This window comes from Elephas maximus, chromosome 5, assembly GCF_024166365.1.
Source record: "Elephas maximus indicus isolate mEleMax1 chromosome 5, mEleMax1 primary haplotype, whole genome shotgun sequence".
Classification (NCBI taxonomy): Eukaryota; Metazoa; Chordata; class Mammalia; order Proboscidea; family Elephantidae; genus Elephas; species Elephas maximus.
The window spans coordinates 138,556,877-138,583,255 of NC_064823.1; the positions used below are offsets into that span (position 1 = coordinate 138,556,877).

General features: G+C 44.1%; 1 protein-coding gene and 1 non-coding gene across 4 annotated transcripts in view; both read left to right on the forward strand.

Annotated features, from left to right (window-relative positions):
• The window catches only part of CCDC149 (coiled-coil domain containing 149), a 194,754-nt gene that overhangs the window by 136,096 nt on the left and 32,279 nt on the right, over positions 1–26,379 (forward strand). For all 3 annotated transcript variants that reach the window (XM_049886425.1, XM_049886424.1, XM_049886423.1), the window contains 5 exons: positions 17,763–17,879; positions 18,883–19,055; positions 20,211–20,283; positions 21,736–21,820; positions 25,724–25,868. In XM_049886425.1, coding sequence (XP_049742382.1) covers positions 17,763–17,879; positions 18,883–19,055; positions 20,211–20,283; positions 21,736–21,820; positions 25,724–25,868 — 593 coding nt within the window. The remainder of the gene's footprint in view (positions 1–17,762; positions 17,880–18,882; positions 19,056–20,210; positions 20,284–21,735; positions 21,821–25,723; positions 25,869–26,379) is intronic.
• On the forward strand, positions 3,282–3,352 carry TRNAG-UCC (transfer RNA glycine (anticodon UCC)). The gene has a single exon. It is a non-coding gene; the product is annotated as a tRNA-Gly (tRNA).

Below are 26,379 nucleotides of genomic sequence, written 5' to 3' on the forward strand. Positions count from 1 at the left end.
ATTGGAGAAAGAAGACAGAAAAGCAGACTGTTCCATCAGACAAAAAAAAAAAAGCAACTCCCCCCCCAAAAAAAAAACCGAAGGGTCGCTGAGAATTTAAGGACCTTGGGAAGCCCCTGTGAAGAGAGCAGAGGGTCCAAAACTGAGCCTGGGTGGACAGAGAATGAATGTCCTGCTCATTGGCTGGTTCAAGCCTGTTAAATTCAAGGATACTTAAAAATTGTTGTTGGATGGACTCCTGACTCCTATTCCAAGCAGAAGGGCTGGTGGCATCATTTTACGAGCGATTGTTAAAGGGAAAGATTTTTATCATCGAGTTGCCATTTTAACTGATGACCCTTGTCCGTATTTTGGAAAGCCTAAATTCTAGACATTAAGTACATTTAAGAAATAAGGTGATAGGAAATGACTTGCCATGGGTATTTTAGGGTAGACTAATTTTTCCATTTGTTCGGCTAGAGCCTTGTAACCCTACATGTCATAAAGCATGTCCAAACAGCCTCTTGAAAGATTTATTGGCACTGTGGCTTTCAAGCAGCTTAGTACTTATGTGGAGTGGGGGTGGGGGGGTCCTTTGACAGGGTGGGGTCCAGTGACTGAGAGCCTACTGTGATCAGTCAGCACTTGCCATCTTCTCTGTACAGTGCCCAAGAATTCCTCAGGGCTCCTGGAAGTGACACAACCCCCCCAGTCCAAACCAGACGAGAAGTATGAAATAGGAAACCTCCTGGACTCCTTCCCTTCCTTGGAAATGATAGGTCCTAAAGGCTAATGAGGAAGCAAGAGGTCCCTACAGAAGGGAGCACTCACACCTCCACAAATTACTTGGGGAAAAACTTCACAGATTGCCCAGGGCCATCAGTGTGTCAGTCTGTGAGGAATAAGGACCAATTATGTGGAAAGACCCAGATAACGCTGGGCCTCTGATCTGAAAAGGAACCCACAAAGAGATTTACAGCTCCGCTACCTGCCCAGAAGTGGGCCTGCCAACTCTTCTACGGCATGTAGAAACAGGCAGATTCAGGTAACGATGGGCTCAAGCATAACAATGATTGTGAGGATGGCACAGGACCATGCACAGCATTTTGTTCTGTTGCACACAGGGTTGCTATGAGTTGGAACTGACTTGATAGCACCTAACAAGCTGACAATAACAGATTCAGGCAAAGGGGAGCAGAAAAAAAAGGGTTGCTGAGAATTTAAAGATTAGTAAGAATCGATCTGGCCACCGCATCTGTCTGTCAGTTTGTGGTCCTGTGGTGGCTTGCTATGCCAACAGTATTTCACATACCAGCAGGGTCATCTATGGTGGACAGGTTTCAGTGGAGTTTCCAGACTAAGACAGACTTGGAAGAAAGGCCTGGTGATCTCTTGAAAATTAAAATCAATCACTGTCAAGTCGATTCTGACTCATAGCTACCCTATAGGACAGAGCACTGCCCCACAGGGTTTCCAAGGCTGTGATCTTTACAGAAGCAGACTGCCACGTCTTTGTCCTGCAGAGCAGCTGGTGGGTTCAAACTGCTGACTTTTCAGTTAGCAGCCGAGTGCTTAACCACTTCTCCACCAGGGCTCCTGTCTGAATATTAGCCAATGAAAACCCTATGGATCACAACAGTGCCGGAAGATGAGCCTCCCAGGTTGGAAGGCACTCAAAATACACAGTGGCCATAACAATGGACTCGAGCGTAACCAACTATTGTGTAGATGACGCAGAACCGGGCAACATTTCCTTCTGTTATACATGGGGTCCCCAGAGTTGGCACCACCTCCATGGCAACGAACAACAATAATAAGAATCAATCACCAAAACTACAAAGGGCATTTGATCAGGAAGATCCAGTGGTGACCTAGTGAGCTGCTGAGCCAGCTTTCCAAAAGAGGAAGCCTGGCTTTAACATTTTGCCAATTTCTGTGGTGTAAATGCTGCTGCTGTCACAGATTTCAGGCTATGAAAATGAAGTCAATGAACATGGAGTTGGGAAGAGATGTGCAAGCCAGTAAAAGCCAACTCCACCCCACCATTGCAAAGTGGTATAGAGTGATACAGTCCAAATTGTCAACCTTTGGACATTGTTAGAGCTAGGTTTAAATTCCAGCTCTGCCAGTTATTATTGGTGTGACCTTGGGCAAGCCAATTTTCTTCTTATACCTTAGTTTTCTCATCTGCAAAATGTTAGTAATAATTAGAAGTGAGGATGGTGAGACTTTGTCTCACATATTTTGGACATGTTATCAGGAGAGATCAGTCCCTGGAGAAGGACATCATGCTTGCTAGAGGGTCAGTGAAGAGGAAGACCCTCAATGAGAAGGATTGACACAGTGGCTGCAACAATGGGCTCGAGTATAGTAAGGATTGTAAGGATGGCGCAGGGCCGGGCAATGTTGTCTTTTTGTACATAGGGTCGCTATGAGTCAGAATCAACAACAGTACGTCTCATAGAATTATTGCCAGGTCTCATCCTTTATTTGTCAACAGATGATTGGAGACTTTCTATGTGCTGATTAATGTTCTCAGAGCTGAGGATACATCAGGAATTAGAAAGATGAGGTGCTTGCTCTAACAGATCTTATATTCTAGTTGGGAAGATAATAAGAAAATAAAATACATAAGATCACCAGGCAGTGGTGCTGGGAAGAAAATAAAACAGGGCAATGAGATTTTATGATTGGGGCGTCTGTGTGCAATATTACAACAGGTACTGTTGAGTTGACTCTACTCTGTGTGTCAGAGTACAACTGTGCTCCATAGGGGTTTCAGTGGCTGACTTTTCTGAAGTAGATTGCCAGGCCTTTCTTCCAAGGTGCCTCTGGGTGGACTCGAACCTCCAACTTTTCTGTTAGCAGCCAAGCATGTTTAACCATTTGCACCATCCAGGGACTCCTGTGTGTAGTATTAGATGTTTGTGAAGGGCAGAGCGGAGTGCATGATGCCCAGGAAGCACTCAGTGAAGAGTAAGTATTGCTCATGTCTTCCACACAACGTGGGCCCATATTGCCTTAGAATCCACTTGACAAGAATTCCACAGGAATTTCAAAGTCTTCCTTCCTGTTGATTGTCTCTTCCCAATAACCAGGTATGTGCCCCTAAATAGATACATGAAGATTGGAATGAAAGCCTGGCCCCTGGCAGATAGATCCCAAGAACTCTGCCCTTCTTATCACCGCAGCAGACTCTGCCAGCACCAAGCAGTATTGCTTTGGTGCGAAGCTCCTGGAAGTTTCCCTGCATTTTGTGTGCCCCTTGTGGAATAAGCACCTACTAGGATACACCAAGAGTGGCAGTGGTGGTTCAGTGGTAGAATTCTTGCCTTCCATGCAGGGGCCCTGGGTTCGATTCCCGGCCAATGCATCTCATGTACAATTACCACTTACTGGTCAAAGGAGGCCTGCACGTTGCTGTGATGCCGAACAGGTTTCAGTGGAGCTTCCAGTTTAAGGTGGACTGGGAAGAAAGACCTGGGGATCTACTTCCAAAAATCAGCCAGTGAAAACCCTGTGGATTGCAATGGTCTGATCCACAACCGATCGTGGGGATGGCGTTGGACCGGGCAGCGTTTTGTTCCGTTGGGCGCGAGGTCGCCATGAGTCGGGGGATGACTGATAACAGGTAACAACAGGACCCAGCAGGAGCAGCAACTCAGGTTCCCATTGAGACAGACAACAGTTGGCTTTCTTGTCCTTTGCTTTTTTTTTTCTTTATTTTAAAGATTATGGCCCTTTACTGCTGTAGACCAATAATGCAATATGATGTATCCAAAAGCTCTTACCAATGTCAGGCATCCGCATTTCCTGGGCCCCTGTTGACGAATATAAATTTAGCTGTCATGATGTTGCATAAACACAGGGTTTTGCCCTTTGTAATGGGCTTTATGTTACACCAGCTGACAGTCTTTAAGTACCTTTGTTTTATCTGGGGTTGGCACCATAAAACGTTAGAGTCCTTCTGCGAACATACCTCTACTGACGTGGGACTTTCTGGATGGCCTTGGCGAGAAAATCAATTAAGTAAAAGCCACAAGCCAATAAAGACAGGCCAATGAGCAGGCAGGTGACTAATTAAAGTATACTTTGATAAAAAATAAGTGTTCGCCTGTGGATATTTGTCATGGTCCAGGATGAGGGATCCGAGAGCTCTTTGTAAACTGTTTGACTTTATGCTTCAAAGGGAGCCAAGAAGCGTCCTAGCCTGTAGGAAACTCAAATGAAGAGGGCATGCTAATGAAAAGCTCTCACCTTGGGCACCATAGAAATTAATTACAAAGAATTAAAATGAGCGATAAGGGGCCCTTCACCCACCCCAGCCCCATCACAGCTTGGTGTAACTGGGATCTTGATTGTGAGCTATAGGCCACACTCAGCCAGTTCAGCAAGCAGCTGGCTAGTCCCCATTCCCTAATGTTTTATTGTCAAATGAATTAGACACATTAGGTTTTGAGAGATCATATTTGAGCCTGTCCTGGCTCATAGTTTGTAGCCCGTATGGGCCATGTGCGCCGAACAGTGTGGTTTTGGACACTCATCCCATACACCATACATTGTAATTACACTTTTTAGTAGAGAACCAGAAGTCTGGGTGGTGCAAGTAGTTTGTGATCAGCTGCTAACTGAAAGGTTGGCAGTTCAAACCCACCCAGTGCCTCTGCAGAAGAAAAGGTCTGGCGATCTGCTTCCATAAAGATCACAGCTAAGAAAACCCTATGGAGCAGTTCTGTCCTGTCACGTGGGGTTGCCATAAGCCGAGGGCCCACTTGACGGCAGCTAACAACAACAACAACAAAGGGGCTAGAGAGGGCAGCCAGGGTAGGGAGGGGGCACTGTGTTAGGTGGTGAGGGAAGCCTTGCTGCTCTTGTGCCCTGTGTACAGAGAACTGCAGAAACTGTTAGAGGGAGGTGTTTAGATATCTGGGGGATGAAGTGCAAAGACCCTGAGGGCAAGAGTCAGCTTGGGGTGTTAGAGGCATGGCTGGGGAGGACAGGCATGGCTTTTGTGAGGATTAAGTATGCAAAGTTATATAAATTGTTTAACACAGAACATTGAGTCCCCAGGTGATGCTATTGGTTAAGCACTCAACTACTAACCTAAAGGTTGGCAGTTTGGGTTCACCCAGAGGTACCTCAGAAGAAAGGCTTGGTGATCTATTCTGAAAAGTCACCAATTGAAAATTGTCTGGAGTGCAGTTCTATGCTGACACTCACAGGGCCACCACGAGTTGGAGTCAACCAGATGGCAACTGGTTTTAACATAGAACACACTCTATAAAAGGCAACAAAGCCGTAATAGTTACTGTGGAGAAAGATAGCATAGCGTAGACCCCAGAGCCCTAGACTGCCAGGGTTCAAATCCTGGCTCTGCCATTAAAAAGCCTGAGACTTGGACAGGCTGTTTTGTCTCTCTGTGTCTCAGTTTTCTCATCTGAAAATGGGCGTAATAATAGAACTTCATATGGCACATGTCGGACTTAAATAGGTTAATGTGTATAAGCACCTAGGTCAGTGGTTGGCATGTAGAAAGCAGAAAAAGCTTTCTAAACACAAGTGTTTGCTCTAAGTGTTAAGTGACTGTGTCGTTGGGTGCAGGGGGCAGGGTAGCCTAGTGAACTGGCTTCATAGCCCTGTGTCAACCTCTCTGGGAGTTCTCACCTGTAAAGAGGAGGTGGCAATGTCTGCCTCCTGGAGTTTTGGGAAGCATCGAATGAATTGTTGTTGCTAGCTGCCACCCAGTCGGTTCAATTCTGACTCATGGCAACCACATGTGTGCAGACTAGAACTTCTCCTTAGGGTTTTTAAGGCTGTGGTCTTTCAAAGGTAGATCATCAGGCTTGTTTTCCAAGGTGCCTCTGGTTGGATTGGAACCACCAACCTTCAGGCTAGTAGTTGAGTGCTTAACCATATGAGAGGTTTCCTGTATTTTTTCTTTATTGTGTTTTAGATGAAGGTTTACAAAACAAAATTGTTTTTCATTAAACAATTAATACAAATATTGTTTTGTGATATTGCTTGCCAACCCCATGGCACGTCAACACTCTCCCCTTCTCAAACTTGGGTTCCCTTCCTATCTTCTTGTCCTTGCCCCTGGGCTGGTGTGCCCATTTAGTCTTATTTAGTTTTATGGGCCTGTCTAATCTTTGGCTGAAGGGTGAACCTCAGGAGTGACTTCAGTACTGAGTTAAAAGGGTGTCCAGGGGCTGTACTCTTGGGGTTTCTCCAGTCTCTTGTCAGGCCAGAAAGTCTGGCCTTTTTTTGTGAGTTAGAATTTTGCTCTACATTTATCTCCAGCTCTGTCCAGGACCCTCTACTGTGGCCCTATCAGAGCAGTTGGTGGTGGTAGCTGGGTTCCATCTAGTTGTGCTGGACTCAGTCTGGTGGAGGCTGTGGTAGTTGTGGTCCATTAGGCTTTGGACTAATCTTTTCCTCATGTCTTTGGTTTTCTTCATTCTTCCTTGCTCTAGACAGGGTGGCACCAGTGAAGTACCTTAGATGGCTGCTCACAAGCTTTAAAGACCCCAGACGCTACTTACCAAAGTAGATGTAGAACATTTTCTTTATAACTGTGTTATACCGACTGAGCTAAATGTCCTCCGAGACCATGGTCCCCAGCCCTCAGCCCAGTAATTTGGTCCCTCAGGGAGTTTGGATGTGTCTATAGAGCTTCCATGACCTTGTCTTCATCAAGTTGTGCTGGCGTCCCCAGTACTGTGTACTGTCTTACCCTTCACCAAAGTTACCACTTATCTATTGTCTGTTTAGTGCTTTTCCCTCCTCTCCCTCGTAATGACCAAAGGTTGTTTCTTTTTGTGTGTCAGCCTTTTCCTGAGTTTTTATAATAGTGGTCTCATACAATATTTGCCCTTTTGTGATTGACTTATTTCACTCAGCAGAATGCCCTCCAGATTCATCCATGTTGTCAGACATTTTGCAGATCGATTATTGTTCTTTATCATTGCGTAGCATTCCGTTGTATGTATATACCACAGTTTGTTTATCCATTCCTCTGTTGATGGGCACTTAGGTTGTTTCCATCTTTTTGCTATTGTGAATAATACTGCAGTGAACATGAGTGTGCACATGTCTATTCATGTGATGGCTCTTATTTCTGAGAGGCTTCCTATATTTAAGAAACATTTGAGGATCACTTACTGTTAGCCAGACACTGCTGTGAATGCCAAAGTATTGCAGTTGCATATGACAAGCAAGGTTCCTGCTTTGGTGGAGCTTCCAGCGGAAGAGGGACGAGCAGATGGAGGAGATAGTTTCCGGTAAGCACTATGAAGACAGTGAGGAGGCAGGGCAGTGTGGGAGCCTTGTTTATGAAGTTGCCCAGCACAGCTCCATAGCAGATACGTGTTTAATACGTGCCCTGTGCTGCGGGCCCCTCAGCACACATGCTGTTTGCAGCCGTACACAAGGACCAGGGGCAAGGAGGGGCGAGCATTTGCTTCCTATCAACCATTCTCTCATCTGATCCTCCCAACAACCCTGGCAAATGGACAGCCACTGTGTATGAATTGGAAACCCTGGTGGCATAGAGGTTAAGTGCTACGGCTGCTAACCAAAAAAGTTCGGCAGTTCGAAACTCTATGGGGCAGTTCTACTTTGTCCAATAGGGTCACTATGAGTCGGAATCAACTCCACAGCAACAGGTTTGGTTTGGTTTGGGGTGTATGAATTAGGTCCCTGGGTGGCACAAACAGTTTGCGCTCAACTACTAACCAAAATGTTGACAGTTGGAACCCACCTACCAACACCACAGAAGAAAGATCTGGGGATTTGCTTCTATAAATATTATAGCCAAGAAAACTCTATGGAGCAGCTCTACTCCATAACACATGGGGTAGCTATGAATCAGAATTGCCTAATTAACATCAATGGGTTTTTCAGTTTTTGGTATAAGGATTGTAACCATACCAGCTGTAACTGGAGCTTACACTTTTAAGGCTCTACAGGAGAGTTAAGGGAACAGTGATCATTACATTGTATCTTTACAACAGCTGGCAGTCAGCTTCACCTCCTTGTACAAGGCTGAGCAGTTTCCTTAGCATTGTGAGGATAGAGGCTCCTGGAGTTATGCAGTGCGCAGCCTGGGCAGCCATACGTGGCTGTTCTGTCTACAAGATCGCTTTGATGTTGCTGTTGTTGTGTGCTGTCAAGTTGATTCCAACTCCTAGTGACCCTACATGACAGAAGTGAACTATAGGCTATAATCTTTATGGGGGCAGATAATCGGGTCTATTCTCCTGCAGAGCAACTAACTGGTGCGTTCAAACTGCCAGTCTTTCAGTTAGCAGCTGAGCTTAACCATTGCACCATCAGGGCTCCTCACAAGATAGCTTTAATGCCCATTAAAAAAAAAAAAAAAAAAACACCATTAAGTTGCGTGCAGCCCAAAGAGGTTAGATGGCTTGTCGAGGGCACATAGGTAGGATTAGCAGCAACAGGATTTGAACACAGATAATGCCCGAAGCATAACTGAAGCTCATGCACCTGGCTGCCTCTCATTGTCTATTGGGGAAAGGAAAACAAGACGAGGTAGGGAACGTCGAGGGCTGTGAGAGATAAAGCCTGAGAAGAGAGCAGGAAGGAGTGAGCCCTTCCACGGGGGAGGCCTGGGCAGGAGTCTGAGCAGGGCCTCTGCAGAGGAGCTGGGCGTAGCCAGCAGAGATGGGAGGACACCCAAATCCATTTTTCTGCATCGTTTCGCAGCCCTGTCCTTTGTCCCCACGTCCCAGCCTCAGCTGTGCCTCATACCCAAGCTGCCAACTCATACCATAATTCATTCATAAACGTTGATTTCTATCTAAATCCCCAAACGAGCGCATCTCCTGATGGCAGCCGTGCAGGCGCTGGCCACGCACTGGTCCACTTTGAGGCTGGCACAGAGAGGTGGCCAAGGAGTTTTGACGGCCCTGTTTGAGGGAATTATGTGCCCCAAGCAGTGCCTTCATAGGCGTTTTCCAAGATGGAAAATCAACATCCTTCGCCTGCAGTGTACAGATAACGTTGGCTTGGAAGTGCTGCTCCCTCCAGTTTAGAAAAAAGGTCAGACTTCCCTAGTGAGCCTGTGTGTAGGGAGACTTACACAGAGGATGGTAATGATAATAATAATAACAACAATAATCAAAATAGCAGCTGTCTTGGTTTCTTAGTGCTGCTGTAACAGAAATACCACAAAAAAAAAGTAACCAGAAAAAACCAAACCCAAACCTGCCGAGTCAATTCCGATTCATAGTGACCGTATAGGACGGAGTAGAACTGCCAACCTTTCGGTTAGCAGCCAAACACTTAACCACTACGTGTTCCAAGGGTTTCCTCGTGGTACTGCTGTAACAGAAATACCACAAATAGGTGGCTTTAAAGAACAGAAATTAACTTTCTCACAGTTTAGGAGGCTAGAAGTTTGAATTCAGGGCACTTGCTCTAGGGGGAGGCTCTCTCTCTCTCTATTGGCTCTGGAGAAGATCCTTGTCTCTTTCAGCTTCTGTGACCCCAGAGTTCCTCAGTTGCTTGGTGATCTCCAGGTGGCATCTGTCTTTCGGACATTTGTGCTTACTTCTGCGTCTAATCTGATCTTTTTTTATAACTCAGAAGTGTCTAAATTTAAGACACACTTTACACTGATATGGTTCATGAAAGTAACAAAGAAAACTCTATTCCCAAACGGAATTACATCCACAGGTATAAAACCAAAACCAAACCAACCCCACTGCCATTGAGTTGATTCCAACTCATAGTGACCCTATACCATAGGTATAAAACACCCCTGCCCCCCAAAAAACCCATTGCCATTGAGTCAATTCTAACTCATAGCGACCCTATAGGACAGAGTAGAACTGCCCCATGGGATTTCCAAGGTACTCCTGGTGGATTTGAACCGCCAGCCTTTTGGATAGCAGCCATAGCTCTCAGCTACTATATCGCCAGGGTTTCCAATCACAGGTATAGGGGTTAGGATTTCGACACATTATTTGGGGGACACAATTCAGCCCCTAATAGCAGCTAACATTTGTCAAGCACTTGTTATGTTCCAGGTGCTGTGCTAAGTATTGCAGAGCTGTCGCATCTTCTCTTAGGTGGGATTTGCTTCTGGGGTTAGCATGTACTTATATGCGACCCAAATTCCCCTTGATGGAGTGATGTTCTATCATACTCCAGGACAGTATTATTCTGTATAAAAATGGACAGTATAATTTTGCATAAATGTATCAGCAGCCAGTCTCCCACCTCACCCTCAGTATGGGACATTGAATGCAGGGATGGGTAGAATCACCCAAATTTTTAAAATTATCTGTCTCTCATCTTCTGTTTTCCTTACGCCTCTTTTTTTCTCTCTCTCATCTTTTTGCCAAACACATATTCGTACATTTGAATTCTAAGTTAAACTCAGAGCCCTGGTGGCACAGTGTTTAAGAGCTCAGCTGCTGAGGAAAAGGTCAGTAGTTTGAATCCACCATCTGCTCCTTGGAAACTCTATGGGGCAGTTCTACCCTGTTCCATAGAGTTGCTGTGAGTCACAATCGACTCGCTGGCAATGGGTTTGGTTTTGGTTAAAGTTAAATGCAGGAGCCCTGGTAGCACAACAGTGAAGCACTCAGCTGCTAACCAAAAGATTGGTGGTTTGACCACTTTGGAAATCGATTTGGTGCTTCCTTTAAAAGCTGGAAATAGAACTACCATACGATCCAGTAATCCCACTCCTTGGAATATATCCTAGAGAAATTAGAGCCTTTACAAGAACAGATATATGCACACCCATGTTCATTGCAGCACTGTTCACAATAGCAAAAAAGTGGAAGCAATGAATGGATAAATAAATTATGGCATATTCACACAATGAAATACTATACATCAATAAAGAACAATGATGAATGCATGAAACATTTCATAACATGGAGGAATCTGGAAGGCATTATGCTGAGGGAAATTAGTCAGTTGCAAAGGGACAAATATTGTATGAAGCCACTAGAATAAGAACTCAATAAAAGGTTTAAATATGGAAGAAAACATTCTTTGATGGTTACGAGAGTGGGGAGGGAGGGAGAGAGAGGGGTTTTCACTAATTAGTAGATAAGAACTATTTTAAGTGAAGGGAAAGACAACACACAATACAGGAGAGGTCAGCACAACTGCACTAAATCAAAAGCAAAGAAGTTTCCTGAATAAACTGAATGCTTCAAAGGCTAGCGTAGCAGGGCCAGGGGTTTGGGGACCATGGTTTCAGAGGCTATCTAAGTCAATTGGCATAGTAAAAATCTATTAAGAAAACATTCTGCACCCCACTTCAGAGAGTGGCATCTGGGGTCTTAAACGCTAGCAAGCAGTCATCTAAGATGCATCAATTGGTCTCAACCCACCTGGAGCAAAGCAGAATGGGGAACATCAAAGACACAAGGTAATTACAAGCCCAAGAGGCAGAAAGGGCGACATAAACTGGAGACTACATCAGCCTGAGACCAGAAGAACTAGATGGTACCTGGCTACAACCGATAGCTGCCCTGACAGGGAAAACAACAGAGAACCCCTGAGAGAGCAGGAGAGCAGTGGGATGCAGACCTCAATTCTCGGAAGAAGACCAGACTTAATGGTCTGACTGAGACTAGAAAGGCCCCAGAGGTCATGGGCCTCAGACCTTATGTTAGCCCAAGACAGGAACCATTCCCAAAGCCAGCTCTTCAGACAGGGATTGGACTAGACTGTGGGATAGAAAGTGATACTGGTAAAGAGTGAGGTACTTGGCTCAAGTAGAGACATGAGAGTATGTGGGCAGCTCCTGTCTAGAGAGGAGATGAGAGGGCAGGGGGGGTCAGAAGCTGGCCAAATGGACACGAAAATAGAGAGTACAGGGAAGGAGTATGCTGTCTCATAAGAGGGAGAGCAACTAGGAGTATATAGCAAGGTGTATCTAAGTGTTTGTATGAGAGACTGACTTGATTTGTAACTTTAACTTAAAGCACAATAAAAATTAAAAAAAAAAATGGCGGTTTGAACCCACCCAGGAGCTCTGTGGGAGAGAGACCTGGTGATCTCGCTCCATAAAGATTACAGCCTAGAAAACCCTAGGGCATAGTTCTACTCTGTCACATGGGGTTGCTATGAGTCGGAATCAGTTTGATGGCACCTAACAACAGCAATATGTCAAATGTTTATTTCTACCACATGTCTATCAGTTTGTCATACAGTGGTGGCTTGCATGTTGCCATGATGCTAGAAGCTATGGCATCAATATTTCAAATACCAATAGGGTCACTTACGGTGGGCAAGTTTCAGTGGAGCTGCCAGACTAAGACTAGGAAGAAAGGCCTATGGATATACTTCTGAAAATTAGCCACTGAAAGTCCTGTTGGTCAGAGAATACTGTCTGAGGCTTCACGTACTCTGAATGTGTCATCAGGAAGGACCAATCTCTGGAGAAGGACAGCATTTTTGGTAAAGTGGAGGTAAACAAAAAACGAGGGAAACCCTCAGTGAGATGGATTGCCACAATAGCCACAACAGCAACGGACTTAACCATACCGGTGACTGAGAAGATGGCGCCTGACAGGGCAACATGTGGGGTCACCCTGAATCAGAGCTGACTCAACGGCAATGAACAACAACAAATGCTCAATTAATACAGCTCCACTCTCTGATGTCACACTATCATGGATTGAATTGTCCCCCCAACAATGTATGTCTTAACTTGGTTAGGCCATGATTCCCAGTATCCTGTGGTTGTCCTCCATTTTGTGATTGTAATTTTATGTTAAAGAGGATTAGGGTGGGATTGTAACACCCTTACCAGGTCACATCCCTGATCTAATGTAAAGGGAGTTTCTCTGGGGTGTGGTCTGCACCACCTTTTATCTCTCAAGAGACAAAAGGAAAGGGAAGCTAGCAGAGAGGGGGCTCTTCACAACACCGAGAAAGTAGAACCCGGAGCAGAGCAGGTCCTGTGGACCTGAGGTTCCTGTGCTGAGATGCTCCTAGACCAAGGGAAGACTGATGATGGGGACCTTCCCTCAGAGCCAACAGACAAAGACAGCTTTCCCCTGGAGCTGGGGCCCTGAATTCTGACTTCTAGCCTACTGGACTGTGAGAGAATAAACTTCTCTTTGTTAAAGCCATCCACTTATGGTATTTCTGTTATAGCAGCACTAGATGACTAAGACGCACACTTACAGTAGCCGTCTGAGGAAGCTATGCTATCACTGTCTTATTGTTACAGAGCTGGTACTGAGACTTAGAGACATTCAGGCACATGCCTGAGGTCACACAGCTGTGGAGCTAGGATGTAAACCTCTGGACAGGTGACTCCAGGGCCCGTGAGCTACCAGCTGGGAAGGCAGACAAACTCTCCCTGGAGTGATGCCTGCTTGCTGTGATGACCTCCTTGGGCCCCTTCAGCTGATGGTGCTTGAGGTTGAAACCCAACTAATGATCCGGCTATTACCAACTTGGGCCTCACTTTTAAAAATAAATGTTTCATTTAGTTCAGCCCTGAGATTTTATAGTTGATATTGTATGCACATTAAACACCAAATGATTGTTAACGTATTTCTTGAAGCTTAACAGGCATCCAGTGTATAAAAGATGACTCTCTTATATGGCTGTCAGACCTCAATAAACATGTTTAATAATTAATTCGTATTAAGCAAATATAATTGTGTGATTCTAAATTAAGTGTTCAGTGGAGCATACTGCAAACAGAAAACAGCAGTGGTATTTTATTACTTAAAGTTCAGGCTTGTCAGTCTGACTTTTCACATGTCAAAAGTCTCTGTTTCAAAGACAGGTCCCAGGCTCCTGCAACCCTCATGCCACGAAACCTCGAGCCGTCTTGTTCCTAGACCCTGAGCTACATTTCTTATTGGGCTTGCTGTTTGTCTTTCTGTATATCTGTTTGGCGGTCTGAAGCTCTGAACAAGGAATTGTGTGACTGGAAGGTTTTATTCACACTTCAGCTTTCAATTGAATTAACCAGTTCTGCCACAAGCCCAATTTCCCCCAAATGATCAGATTCATTAAACGCAGCCATCTGTACACCCAAGTGTCACCCCTTCTCTGCCAGACCTTTAAGGAGCCCCAGAGGTGTGGTGGTTAAGCACTTGGCTGCTAACCAAAAGGTTGGCGGATCGAACCCACCAGCCGCACCACAGAGGAAATACCTGGCAGTCAACTTCCGTAAAGATTACAGCCTTGGAAACCCTATGCGGCAGTTCTATAGGGTCACTGTGACTCAGAATCAACTTGTCGCCGTTGGGTGGGTGTCAAGCCATTGTACAAGCCGTGCTGCCTGCCTGGAACACTCTCTACCTCGTCCCATAAAGAAAAAGAAAGGCCAGGCCTTAAAAAAAATACCCAACTCAGTTGCCATCGAGTCAGTTTTGACTCATGGCAACCCTGTGTGTGCCGAATAGAACTATGCTCCATGGGGTTTTCATGGCTGTGACCTTACAAAAGCAGATCACCAGGCCTTTCTTCCAAGGTGCCCCTGGATGGGTTCAAACAGCTAACCTTTCGGTTTGTAGTTGAACGCTTAGCTATTTGTGCTGCCCAGGGACTCCTAGTTCCATAGTAGATATATAGTAAATATTTGTTGAATTCCATTGTGTATTTTTCAGATGAGGACTCAAAAGAAATGTCATTTGAAATGCTCTTTACTTTCCTTCAGTCATCTTTTCTTTCAATGTGTATTGTAATTGTTTACTATTTTGGAGCCTGGTAGCACAGTGGTTAAGTGCAGCGGCTGCTAACTAAAAGGTTGGCAGTTCGAACACATCAGCTGCTCTTTGGAAACTCTGTGGGGCAGTTCTACTCTGTCCTATAGGGTTTTTATGAGTCTGAATCGACTCGATCACAACGGGTTTTATTTCAATTTAGTTAATATTGTGTTGCTGTTAACTGCCCTTGAGTTGGCCCCCTGACTCATGGCAACCCATGCACAATGAATAAAATGCTTCCCAGTTCTGCGTCATTCCCAGGATCAGTTGCGCATTGGACCGTTGTGATCCATAGGGTGTCACCAGGTAGTTCACCAGGCTTTTCTTCCTAGTCCGTCTTAGCCTGGAAGCTCTGCTGAAACCTGCACAGCATCATAGCAACATGCAAGCCTCCGCTGACAGACGGGTGGTGGCAGCGCATGAGGCACACTGGTTGGGAATCTAACCCAGGTCTCCCACGCGGAAGGCGAGAATTCTACCACTGAACCACGACTGCCCCCTTGGCTTCAGTTAACTTTCTCTCACTTGTCCCTACGTCCTTCAGAGTCTTTTAAAATAAATCCACTTTCCCTACTGGCAGCTAATCCCTTAAGACTCATGCAGGAACAAGGAAGAACATCCCCCAGGTAGGCAATCCTGGCAGGGTGGGATCTGTGTCAGTGTGTCAGTGGAGAACCGTCTCCAGGACCTCCTCCACATAGGAAGGCCATCCATACACATCCTGCAGGGGTGTGTGGAAATTAGACTTAACACCCCTGAGAAGAACATCAGGAAACAGCTGTGTAACCTTAAAACCAAACACCTCCCCCCCAAAAAAAGCTCATTGCTGTAGAGTTAATTCTAACTAATGGCGACCCCATGTGTTACAGAGTAGAACTGCTCCATAGGGTTTTCTTGGCTATAATCTCTACAGAAGCAGATTGCCAGGCCTTTCTTCTCTGGGAACTTTAGAAAGTCAGTCTTCAGTGGTGAGCTACTTGGAACTATGTTAGACAGGTAGGGGAAATGCTCTGGGGCCATTGGATCTTCCTGGGGCCTCTCACTTCCCACCCCAGCCCTGCCTAAAAGGCTTGGGGCCCCCATTGGGGCTCAGCCCAGGAGTTTGGGGAAGCTGTGGGTTCTGCAAGGAGTCCCTGTGGAGCCCATATAGTTAAGTGCTTGTCTATTAACCAAAAAGTTGGCAGTTTGAATCCACCCAGAGATACTTCAGAAGAAAGAGCTAGCAATCTACTTCCAAAAGATCATGTTGTTGTTAGGTGCCGTCGAGTCGGTTCCGACTCATAGCGACCCCATGCACAACAGAATGAAACACTGCCTGGTCCTGCGCCATCCTTACAATTGTTGTTATGCTTGAGCTCATCGTTGCAGCCACTGTGTCAATCCACCTCGTTGAGGGTCTTCCTCTTTTCCACTGACCCTGTACTCTGCCAAGCATGATGTCCTTCTGCAGGGACTGATCCCTCCTGACAACATGTCCAAAGTGTGTAAGACGCAGGCTCGCCATCGTTGCCTCTAAGGAGCATTCTGGCTGTACATCTTCTAAGACAGATTTGTTCATTCTTTTGGCAGTCCATGGTATATTCAATATTCTTCGCCAACACCACAATTCGAAGGCGTCAGCTCTTCTTCTGTCTTCCTCATTCATTGTCCAGCTTTCACATGCATATGATGTGATTGAAAATACCATAGCTTGGGTCAGGCGCACCTTAGTCTTCAAGGTAACATCTTTGTTCTTCAACACTTTGAAGAGGTCCTTTGCAGCAGATTTGCCCAATGCAATGTGTGTTTTGATTTCTTGACTGCTGCTTCCATGGCTGTTGATTGTGGATCCAAAAGATCCAGCCATTGAAAACCCTATGGAGCAGCTCTACTCTGTACACACTGGGCTCCCATGACTCAGAATCAACTTGGTGGCAACTGGTTCTTTTTTTTTTTTTTTTGGTATGGGTTCTGCAAGGATCCTTTGGAAAAATTACATTTTCGAAGACTGCAATTTTATTTCTAGGGATCTTAAAACATAAGCAAAAAAATGTATTATAAAAGTCATGCCCACCAATTTTAAAAGTTAAAAACAAAGAAAAGAACAAATAGCGTACATCATCTCACCACCACCTAAACATATACCTTTGAACATTTTTGGTGTATTTGGTAATTTTTTTCTTCTATGCTCATGTTATTAGGTATAGTTTTAATCACAACCCAATATAAAAACTAGTATTTTTTTTTTAACACTTCCCACATTCCATTGTGTTACGTAGTTCTCACAACCTTCATTTCAAATGTCTGCGAACTAGCCCATCAACTGACTGCACTATAGTTTGCTAACCATTCCACTATTGTTGGACATTGTCTCCAGTTTTTTTTTACTCTTACTATAAATAATGGTGCAGTCTAATTTTTTCCTCCTAAAGCTAGTCCATGTTTAAGATTGTTCTTAGCCCAGATTGTCAGACGTAGAGTTACTGGCTCATTGGGTAAGGACATTTTTAAGGCTCTTGATAACCACACCAGTTGCCATCAAGTCGACTCCCATTCATGGTGACACTATGTGCGTCAGGGCAGAAGTGTGCTCCATAGGTTTTTGTGGCTCATTTTTCAGAAGTAGATTGCCAGGCCTTTCTTCTGGGTAACATAGCTTAATTGTTAAGGGGGATATGCTTCTTTCCACCCCAGCCAAGTTGTAGAAGAGTGCCCATCTCAACAGATCCTTCTCAGTATCATTTTTTAATCTTGGCTAAGTTTAAACAAGACCCAGAGTTTGTTTCTGTCCCTCACAATGGCATTGCTACCTGCACAGAACATTCACCTTCCAATTCCTAGGCCTGTATTCCTGTTAGCCTTATACCTGGTATGTATGTGTATATGTGCGTGTGTGTATAAAATACACTATATTTCAAAATATATGTATTTTGAAATCCATGATATTTGCTTTGTGTCTTTCCCAGTATTTCTTGAGAGAGTCTTCCTAAAGGTATCTAGAGTCCTTGGGGGTTTTATTTGAGTCTTTCATTTAACTTTCTCCCTCTCTTTTTTATTTTATTCTTTTCCTGCTAATGGCAACTGCAGCTCTTGAGGATGACCATTGCCAAACAGAGGTTAGGAGATGAAGAAATCGGCGTGCGCCACTTTGCAGCCCACGAGCGCGAAGACCTGGTTCAGCAGCTGGAAAGAGCTAAGGAGCAGGTCACCACTCACAGCTATTAAAAGCGGGAGAGCATTTGCACAGCCAGCCCCTTGTATCTTGGGAAGCATTAGGTGCCTCATGTTTGGTCAGAGGAGGAAAAGGATATAGACTGAATGCTTCTACTTCTTTGGCACTCTGCTAGGTTCCCAAGCAGAGTATTTCATGCATCCAGCAGGTCTTCTCCCTTAAACTTAGGGTGCCACTCTTCCGAACACAACTAGAAATTGCCCCCCATACCAGGGTAGAAAGGGAAGGAACAAAATGTAACAAATGGGCCTTAATTTGCAAGTTTCCACTAAAATGATGAGCGATGCTTCTTAAGCAAAATCTCAGCAGTTACCAAGCCCTAGTTAGGGAATGGCTGGGAGAGCCTAGACTTCATTTTCTCTTCTTACTAATTGGTTTTGAAGAGCAGAACAAGATTTCCGGGTCTAGAGTGGATTTGCTGGAAATATGTATTTGTAAGCCGCCATCCCCAGTGTCTGGAATTGTCCTCTGCCTGTCTTTGGCTTTAGGGCAAGCTGTAAGGAGCCTCTGGGTGATGGAAGTGGTTAACACGCTTGGTGCTAACCAGAAGGTTGGAGACTTGAGTCTACTCAGAGGCACCTTGGAAGAAAGACCTGGTGGCCTACCTGGAAAAAATCAGCCACTGGTAACCCTGTGGAGGAGCACAGTTCTACTCTGACACACATGGGGTTGCCATGAATGGGAATAAACTCGATAGTAACTGGTTTAACTGGTAGTAAGGGTTCAGTTTTGATTTCTACGCTGCTACACATCTTTTCACACATCTCCAAGGTATCTTTGACAAGTATCTGGCAGGCAGTTGTCCCCTTGGTTTTAGCTTTTTATCTCATTCCGGTGTGGCATTTATGGTTTTATAGCACGCAGGTGATATTAATAAGCTCTCTCAACGTCGGTCGGCCAAGCAGAAGGCTCCATCTCTGGCCGTGAAGCTGGTGTCTGAAGACTCTTGAGTGAGGGTACCTCCTTGGGTTTCAGATCGAGTCTTTGGAGCACGACCTGCAGGCCTGTGTGGATGAGCTTCAGGATGTTAAAGAAGAACGGGCTTCCTACCAGGACAAAGTGGAGAGGCTAAACCAGGAGCTAAACCATATCCTGGGTGGGCATGAGAACCGCATCATTGACGTGGATGCCCTGTGCATGGAGAACAGGCAAGTGGCCAGTTCCAGGCCTGCGCTTGGATGAACTGCCGGCACTCCACAGGCCTGAGGGCTGGGAGTTCTTTGCAACCCTATTTACATTTGAGAAAATTGCCTTAGAGTGAAAGGAAAGTGCCAACCTCCCAAACGATGATACTAACGTCACATACTAGTTGTGAGTACCTGAGTGGTACAAATGGTTAAGTGCTCAGCTGCTAACTAAAAGGTTGGAGGTTCAAGTCCACCCAGAGGTATCTCAGAAGAAAGGCCTAGTGATCTACTTCTGAAAGCATCAGGCATTGAGAACCCTATGGAGCACAGTTCTACTGGGACACACGTGGGGTTGCCATAAGTTAGAGTCGACTCGATGGCGACTTGTAACTGGTTATTAGTTGTGAAGAAGCCTCATGCATCTACCTGCCTACACACATACCCCATCCCGCTCCCCCCTGCCCTCCCTGATGGGGTGAGAAGGGTAAGGAACCTGTGGAAGCTGCTTGTATTGCTGTCAAGGAAAGGGAAAGGAATAAGAAAAGAAATTGAGAAATTCCCTTAGCTATTTCATTTCCCCAAGGCAAATTTTAGTGTGTGTGTGCGTCTGACTTAATGTTGTGACTGGTGTCGCCTCTTGCTGCTTTACTTCCCAGTGGAATCATCTTAATGAGAATTATGTGAAAACTGTGCTGCCGTCCCTTCAGGGATCTCTGCAGAGGGTGGTTTTAAAGTGGGGTTTCTGTGATTTGGGCATGTTTGACCTTGATCACATCCATGTGAGCAGAGGTCACAAAGATGCATTTTTTTCCCTTCGTCATTTCAGTAGTGAGAGACGAAGCATTATATCTAAAAGATGGCGCTTCTGGCATGTGGTTTTCTTTTCCTCCCTTTTATATTTGAGTGCATGGTTTTATTTTGCCTTCAAATACTTCCTATCGTTGTTGACTGCCATTGAGTGGATTTCAACTCACAGCAACCCCACGTGACAGCATAGAACTGCCCTGTAGGGTTTTCTAGACTGTAATCTTTACAAAAGCAGATCGCCAGACCTTTTTCCCGTGGAGCCTCTGAGTGGGTTCAAACTGCCAACCTTTGGATTAGCAGTCGAATGCTTAACTGTTGCGCCACTAGGGCTCCTTCAAACACTTCCTGGTTGTCTATATTCTTTTCTAGGTACCTTCAAGAGAGATTAAAGCAGCTGCACGAAGAGGTCAACCTCCTGAAATCTAACATTGCCAAATACAAGGTAGCAAAATCCTGAGGACAATGATGATGAGTCACTGTCGTGCATCTAAATGTCATTCTATTTTCATTCTCCTTTATGTGCCAAAGATATTTCCCCGCTTGCCTGTCCTCCCAGGTAGAGCCCAATAAGAGCCATAACTGCCATAACCAGTGAAAATTAAACTCGAAACAACTCATAAAACCCAAACGGCCTTTTCCAAGCGCTCCTTCTGTTGCTGTGATCCAAATAACACCCACCGAGGGCACCAGAATTTGTACTTGTCCACTTTACAGCTTCGGTTCATATGAAATTCGGTTTCTTACCTACTTTTTCTATAAAACGGCCAGCCATCAGATGCTATTTGTCCCATGACCATCCATAAGGAAACGGTTTCAGAGAGATGAAGATAGAGATTGGGAAATCACAATCTAAATGATAATGTTCACGTCACACTGAAAGGACAGAATGTTTAAATTCTCCGCACTGTTATTTAGTCTAATTCCAGCACCATTAGTTTGATAATATCTATTTCTGCAGATGTTGGTTATAAGTGTTATAATTAGAAAAATCTCCTGGGTTTCTCTGCTTTGAAAATAGATTGATTTCTCTTCTTGAGGGTGAAGTTTTGCAGCAGTCTAGATGCTTGGAAGAGTATTCTCATTTCCGTAGCTTTTTTTTTCTCAGAAGTCTCCATGCTATTCTTCCTTTCTGTTTTGTGGGGGGGCCACATTTTTGTTTTTACCAATCCTTTACACGCTCAGGTAGCCAAAGAAGATTACAGCTTTTAAAGTTGTATAATTAATACATAATTTTTAAAGATGTGTGTATACATTCATTTAACATTTATTCAGTTTTATTATGTGGCCATTTACTACATATCAGTTTAACATAAGAATCTGGTCTAGGGTTGACAAGTAGGTGGCTCATATGCACTTTCTTAATCTTGTGTCCCAGGCAGACATCACTAATTAATCATGGCTGTCTTTGCTATCCAGCCACAGAACCTTTCCAAATACCACTAGCCATCAATTGGCATTGGCACAGGAGAGTAAACCTTTTTTCCGTCTCAGGTCTATATGGAAGAGGTTTCCATAATTAGTGGCTTCATACAAATATTCATTGAGTGCCTTTTGTATACAGGCTGGGATTGCTGTCATTCTGCTGACCACCAACTTTTTTTTTTTTTTTTTTAACTCTTTACTGGGACCATAAAGTCAATGATAACTTGTTATTGTTAGTTGCCATTGAGTCAGCTCTAACTCATGGTGACCTTATGTACAAATGTTGCCCAGTCCTGTGCTATCTTCATGATCATTGGTATAATCATAACTTAGGGATTCAGAATTCTAAATTTTGGGGCCAGCATTTGGAGTTTGCAAGGGGTTTTTGTGTGGTAGGCGGGAAGATGCACCTATTGTAACCAGATATTTTTCCATTATTGGATATCCTGACAAAGGTTTTATTTTCTCCTAGAATGCTCTCGAGAGACGGAAAAACTCAAAGGGCCAGGGTAAATCCAACAGCAGTGCACTGACTGGCGTCTTGTCTGCAAAGCAAGGTAGGATTTTTTTCTTCGGGAGGGACTGCTTAGGGCAGAGAATGCTAGAGCTGTGCATCCCCACGGACGCCATCTTGTTTTGCGATTGGGAATCAAAGTGGTTCTGAGAGCAGTGGTTCCCAAACTCCAGCCCGCGTCAGAATTGCCTGAAAGGCTTGTTAAAACACAGATGACTGGGCCCCACCCCAGATTTTCTGACTCAGTAGGCCTGAGGTGGGACCTGGGAACATGTATTTCTACAAAAAACATTCCCAGGTGATGCTGGTTCTAGGACCCCACTTTGAGAACTGCTCCATTAGAGAGCTTTTAATGACTGGACGCCATTTGGATATTTTGTCCCTACACTGTGCTGTCCTTTCAAGAATGGCTTCCCTTCTCTAATCACCAGTTTAGCATCTCCAAGGACGGGTTTCACCTCATTGACTTTGTCCTTCTGCTGGCCTCTGAGATCAGAATAGAAAAATCCCAGAGCTGCTGAAATCATTTTGTCACGGAACACGTGCCTTTTCTCAAAGAAGCTTTTATTGATTGCAATTGTGTTCCTCCTTCTTGCCGATTCCAATGAGAAGTAATGATCTTCCAGGAGGAGTCCAGGGGAATAAACAAGAGAAAGCTTGGTTTTGACACTTAGTGTTTGGAGTTCAGTTCTAAACATAACCCTCAAGTTGAACATGCTCACCTGGCCCACTTTTTGGTTGTTGGCAGTGCGGACCAGCGACCGTCATGTGGCAGTCTTAATCAGAGCTAGAGTGGCTGAAAAAAAGCACTGAGTCTCCACCCTTCCTAGCAACCAAGGCACTTTTCCAAACACCTCCTTTTTTCTATTCAACTAGAAAAGAACACCCTAGAATTGTTTCCTAAAAGAAAACTACAGTACTCTATAAAAAAAAAAAAATGTGAAGCAGCCCATTTAAGTTCAGTTCCGGGTACAAACTTAGCAAACCATTTTTGAGTGTTGATATCCAGTGTTATCGTTGTTCACATGGGGAATGCCAGCTGGTGGAAGAACTGTAAATCTGACCCAACCCTTCAGTAAATAATTGGCAACATTTCATGAAAAGCTTTAAGTGGATCCCTTTTGAACCACCAAGATATAATTCAAACATATGCAAACATTTTACTATAAGAAAGTTCTTTATGTTTTAGTTCTAACAGAAATAATTGGGAACAACATAAATGTCCTATGGTAATTAGATTATACATAAATACACGTGAACTGTGAAAGCAGCCATTAAATTTTATATTTTAGGGGATATTTGGTGATGAATATTGGTAAGAGAAAAAAGCAAGGCTTTTTCCCATTTTTTTTTTTTTGAAGAAAAAATACTGTATTTGTATGTCTACATATAAGGAGTAATATTCAAAGATATATATTAAAAAAAAGAAGCCAGACCTTTGAGTTGACTCCGACTCATGGCAACCCCATGTATTGCAGAGTAGAACTGCTCCATAGGGTTTTCAAGGCTGTGTCCTTTTGGGAGCAGATTGCCAGGCCTGTCTCCTGAGCTGCCTCTAAGTGGGTTTGAACCGCCAACCTTTTGGCTAGTAGGCAAGTGCTTAACTGTGTGCACCACCCAGGGAATCCTTAAAGATGAGAGGGGTTTACGCTGTTTCTTTTTGCCTGTCTGGTAGGAGTACCAGTGATTTTTATCTTTTTATATTATCTCTTATTTTATTTACTCTTTCTAAATATATGCTTTACTTTTGTAATGGGAATAGGGTAGAGAATACATAAAAAAATAAAAAGCTCAAACCAGAGTTGAAGAACAGATATTCAGAATCAGAAAGGAAGCACATGTAGGAGTGTCTGCGTGACCCACACACAGACTGGGCCCATGCTGTGGAAGGGGCTGGTGGCTTCTGAGGGCAACTGAAGGAGTTTTGAAGCCAGCAAGACATAAATGGGGCAGCAGGGTTTTAGCAGCATCACATATGAAAAAATTGTAGAGTCATGTTTTGTTGCCAAAGAATTGAATAAAATTTTACATTACATGAATAGAAGTAGGATATCTGGATGAAGGAGGTGATAATCCTGCTGTATTCTAAGCTCATCATACCACACCTGACTGACGGAAAGGAATAAATGATAGATAAACTAAGAGATAAGGAGCCCTGGTGGCACCATGGTTAAGCACTCAGCTGCAAACTGAAAGGTTGGTGGTTTGAACCCACCCAGTGGGTCCACGGGAGAAAGATTTGGTGATCTGTTCCTGTAAGGATAACAACCGAGGAAATTCTGTGGGGCGGTTCTACTCTGTTGCATGGGGTCACGGTGAGTCAAAATTGACTCAACAGAACCTAACAACAACAAACTAAGACATAATATCAAATGTGATTATCACTTGTACTCCTACTAGGTAGACCAACAATGTAAACCTCTCAGTATATAACTTCGAACATCATTTCCTATATGTGTATAAGTAGATATACAAATAAGACCCCTGGCTGGCACCAGTGGTTTGTGATCATCTGCTGACCTAAAGGTTGGAGGTTCGAACCCACCCAGTGGCTTCATGGAAGAAGAGGCTGGTGGTCTGCTTCTGTAAAGATTACAGCCCAGAAAAGTCTATGGAGCAGGTCTACTCTGTAACACGTGGTGTTGCCATGAGTTGGTATCGACTTGATAGCAATGGGTTTGGTTTTTGATTTTAGATACATGATAAAACATTTTTTCTTCAAAAATGGGAATTCCTTATTTAACGGACTGTTCCTTCAAATGTATATAAGTGGGATGGAGACCAATCAGAAGTTTTTTTTTTTTAAGTAAACACTTTCAAAACTGGAAAAAAGATAAAAGAATTTTCTGTCTATCAGAGCCATCCATAGATGACTAGGAGATTTGTAAACAGCCTCGTCCAGGGCAGAGGTAACGGGCCCCTTTGCAGGGGCCTGAATCCTTCCATTACACTGAGCTGTGTATGTTGCTTGGCTTCAGTTTTGAACTTGGCCGTGGATGTGATTTGGCAGTTTGTAGAATCACAAGCATCCAGGAACAGCTAATCTTTGTGTAAAATACCATTTCCCAATATTTAGACATTTGCACTCTACTACATAATGTTTTGCCATATCCTTGTACCACTTATAATATTATTTACTTAATATTTTTCTTAAAATTGATTTTAAAGTGATACATGCTACTTGGCCTCATCCTAAATAGTATTATCTGTGAAATCACTGGTGTGCTGTGGCTTTTAAAATTGTTTCTAAAATACTTTCAATAAATAAGCTATCTATTAAAATATAAAACACAGTTTGTGTTTTATATAATCTCCTTTAGTCACCAGGGGTACCACGCCATGGGAAATTCTGATATAAAGCAAAGAGCTCACATCAGAGTCATTGTCATTTGCATGGTTGTGTGACCTTCAATGGAAACCCTGGTGGTGTAGTGGTTAAGTGCTATGGCTGCTAACCAAAGGGTCGGCAGTTTGAATCCACCAGGCACTCCTTGGAAATTCTATGGGGCAGTTCTACTCTGTCCTATAGGGTCGCTATGAGTGAGAATTGACTCGATGGCACTGGGTTTGGGTGACCTTCAGGGGATGTTTTTAACCCATCTGTGCTTCAGTTTCCTGTACATGAAATAGGAATAAATAATACTTCCCAGGTTTTTTTTTTTTTAATCTCAAATGAGTTAGTTTGAAAGTGTAAAACACATCACACATGCAAAAGACTGTTATCCTTTAAAAACAGTGTTGATACAAACCCATGAAAACGTATTCCTTTTTGTTTAAGCCGTACACTGAATTTAATTTTATTCTAATTTTGATGCTTGAAGTTGATTGTGGATACGATATAGTAGCGTTGAGAAACTGGGAACCTATCATTATTCAGGAGGAATTGGCATTGGTTTGCACTCCAGAAGAATTTAAGACTGAGCTGTAAATTGTATGTCCTACCCAGTTCAGGATTTGTTATCTGAGGACCACGGGTGCAGTCTCCCAGCTACTCCGCAGTCCATTTCTGACCTGAAATCTCTGGCTACAGCCCTGTTGGAGACAATCCACGAGAAAAACATGGTCATCCAGCACCAGAGGCAAACCAACAAGTAGGTGGTGGACCCTTGGGTTGGGGGGTGACGAGGATATCAGAAATGAATCACAACCAGGTGGAAATACAGACGTTAAGGGAAGGGGTTATAAAACCAGTTGCCATCGAGTCAACTCTGACTCATGGAGACCCCATGTGTGTCAGAGCAGAACTGTGCTACGTAGGATTTTCAATGGCTGATTTTTTTGGAAGTAGATCACCAGGCCTTTCTTCCAAGGCACTGCTGGGTAGACTCGAACTTCCATCCTCCCTGTTAGTAGCTGAGTGCGTTAACCATTTGCACTACTCAGAGAGTCCAGGAAGGAGTTGAGACCCCTCGAATCTGGAAGGAAATTATTAAATTAGAGCTGTGTCTCTACATTATGGCAGCATCTTGGGCATCAGCTGGAGCCAGGCACAGAAATAATACTGGTTATCATTTATTAAATGCTTACTCTGACCATGCACTGAGTAATGCGTGTTCCGTGGAAGATTTTGATGGTATGACTGCCTGGGTGACCTAATCCACT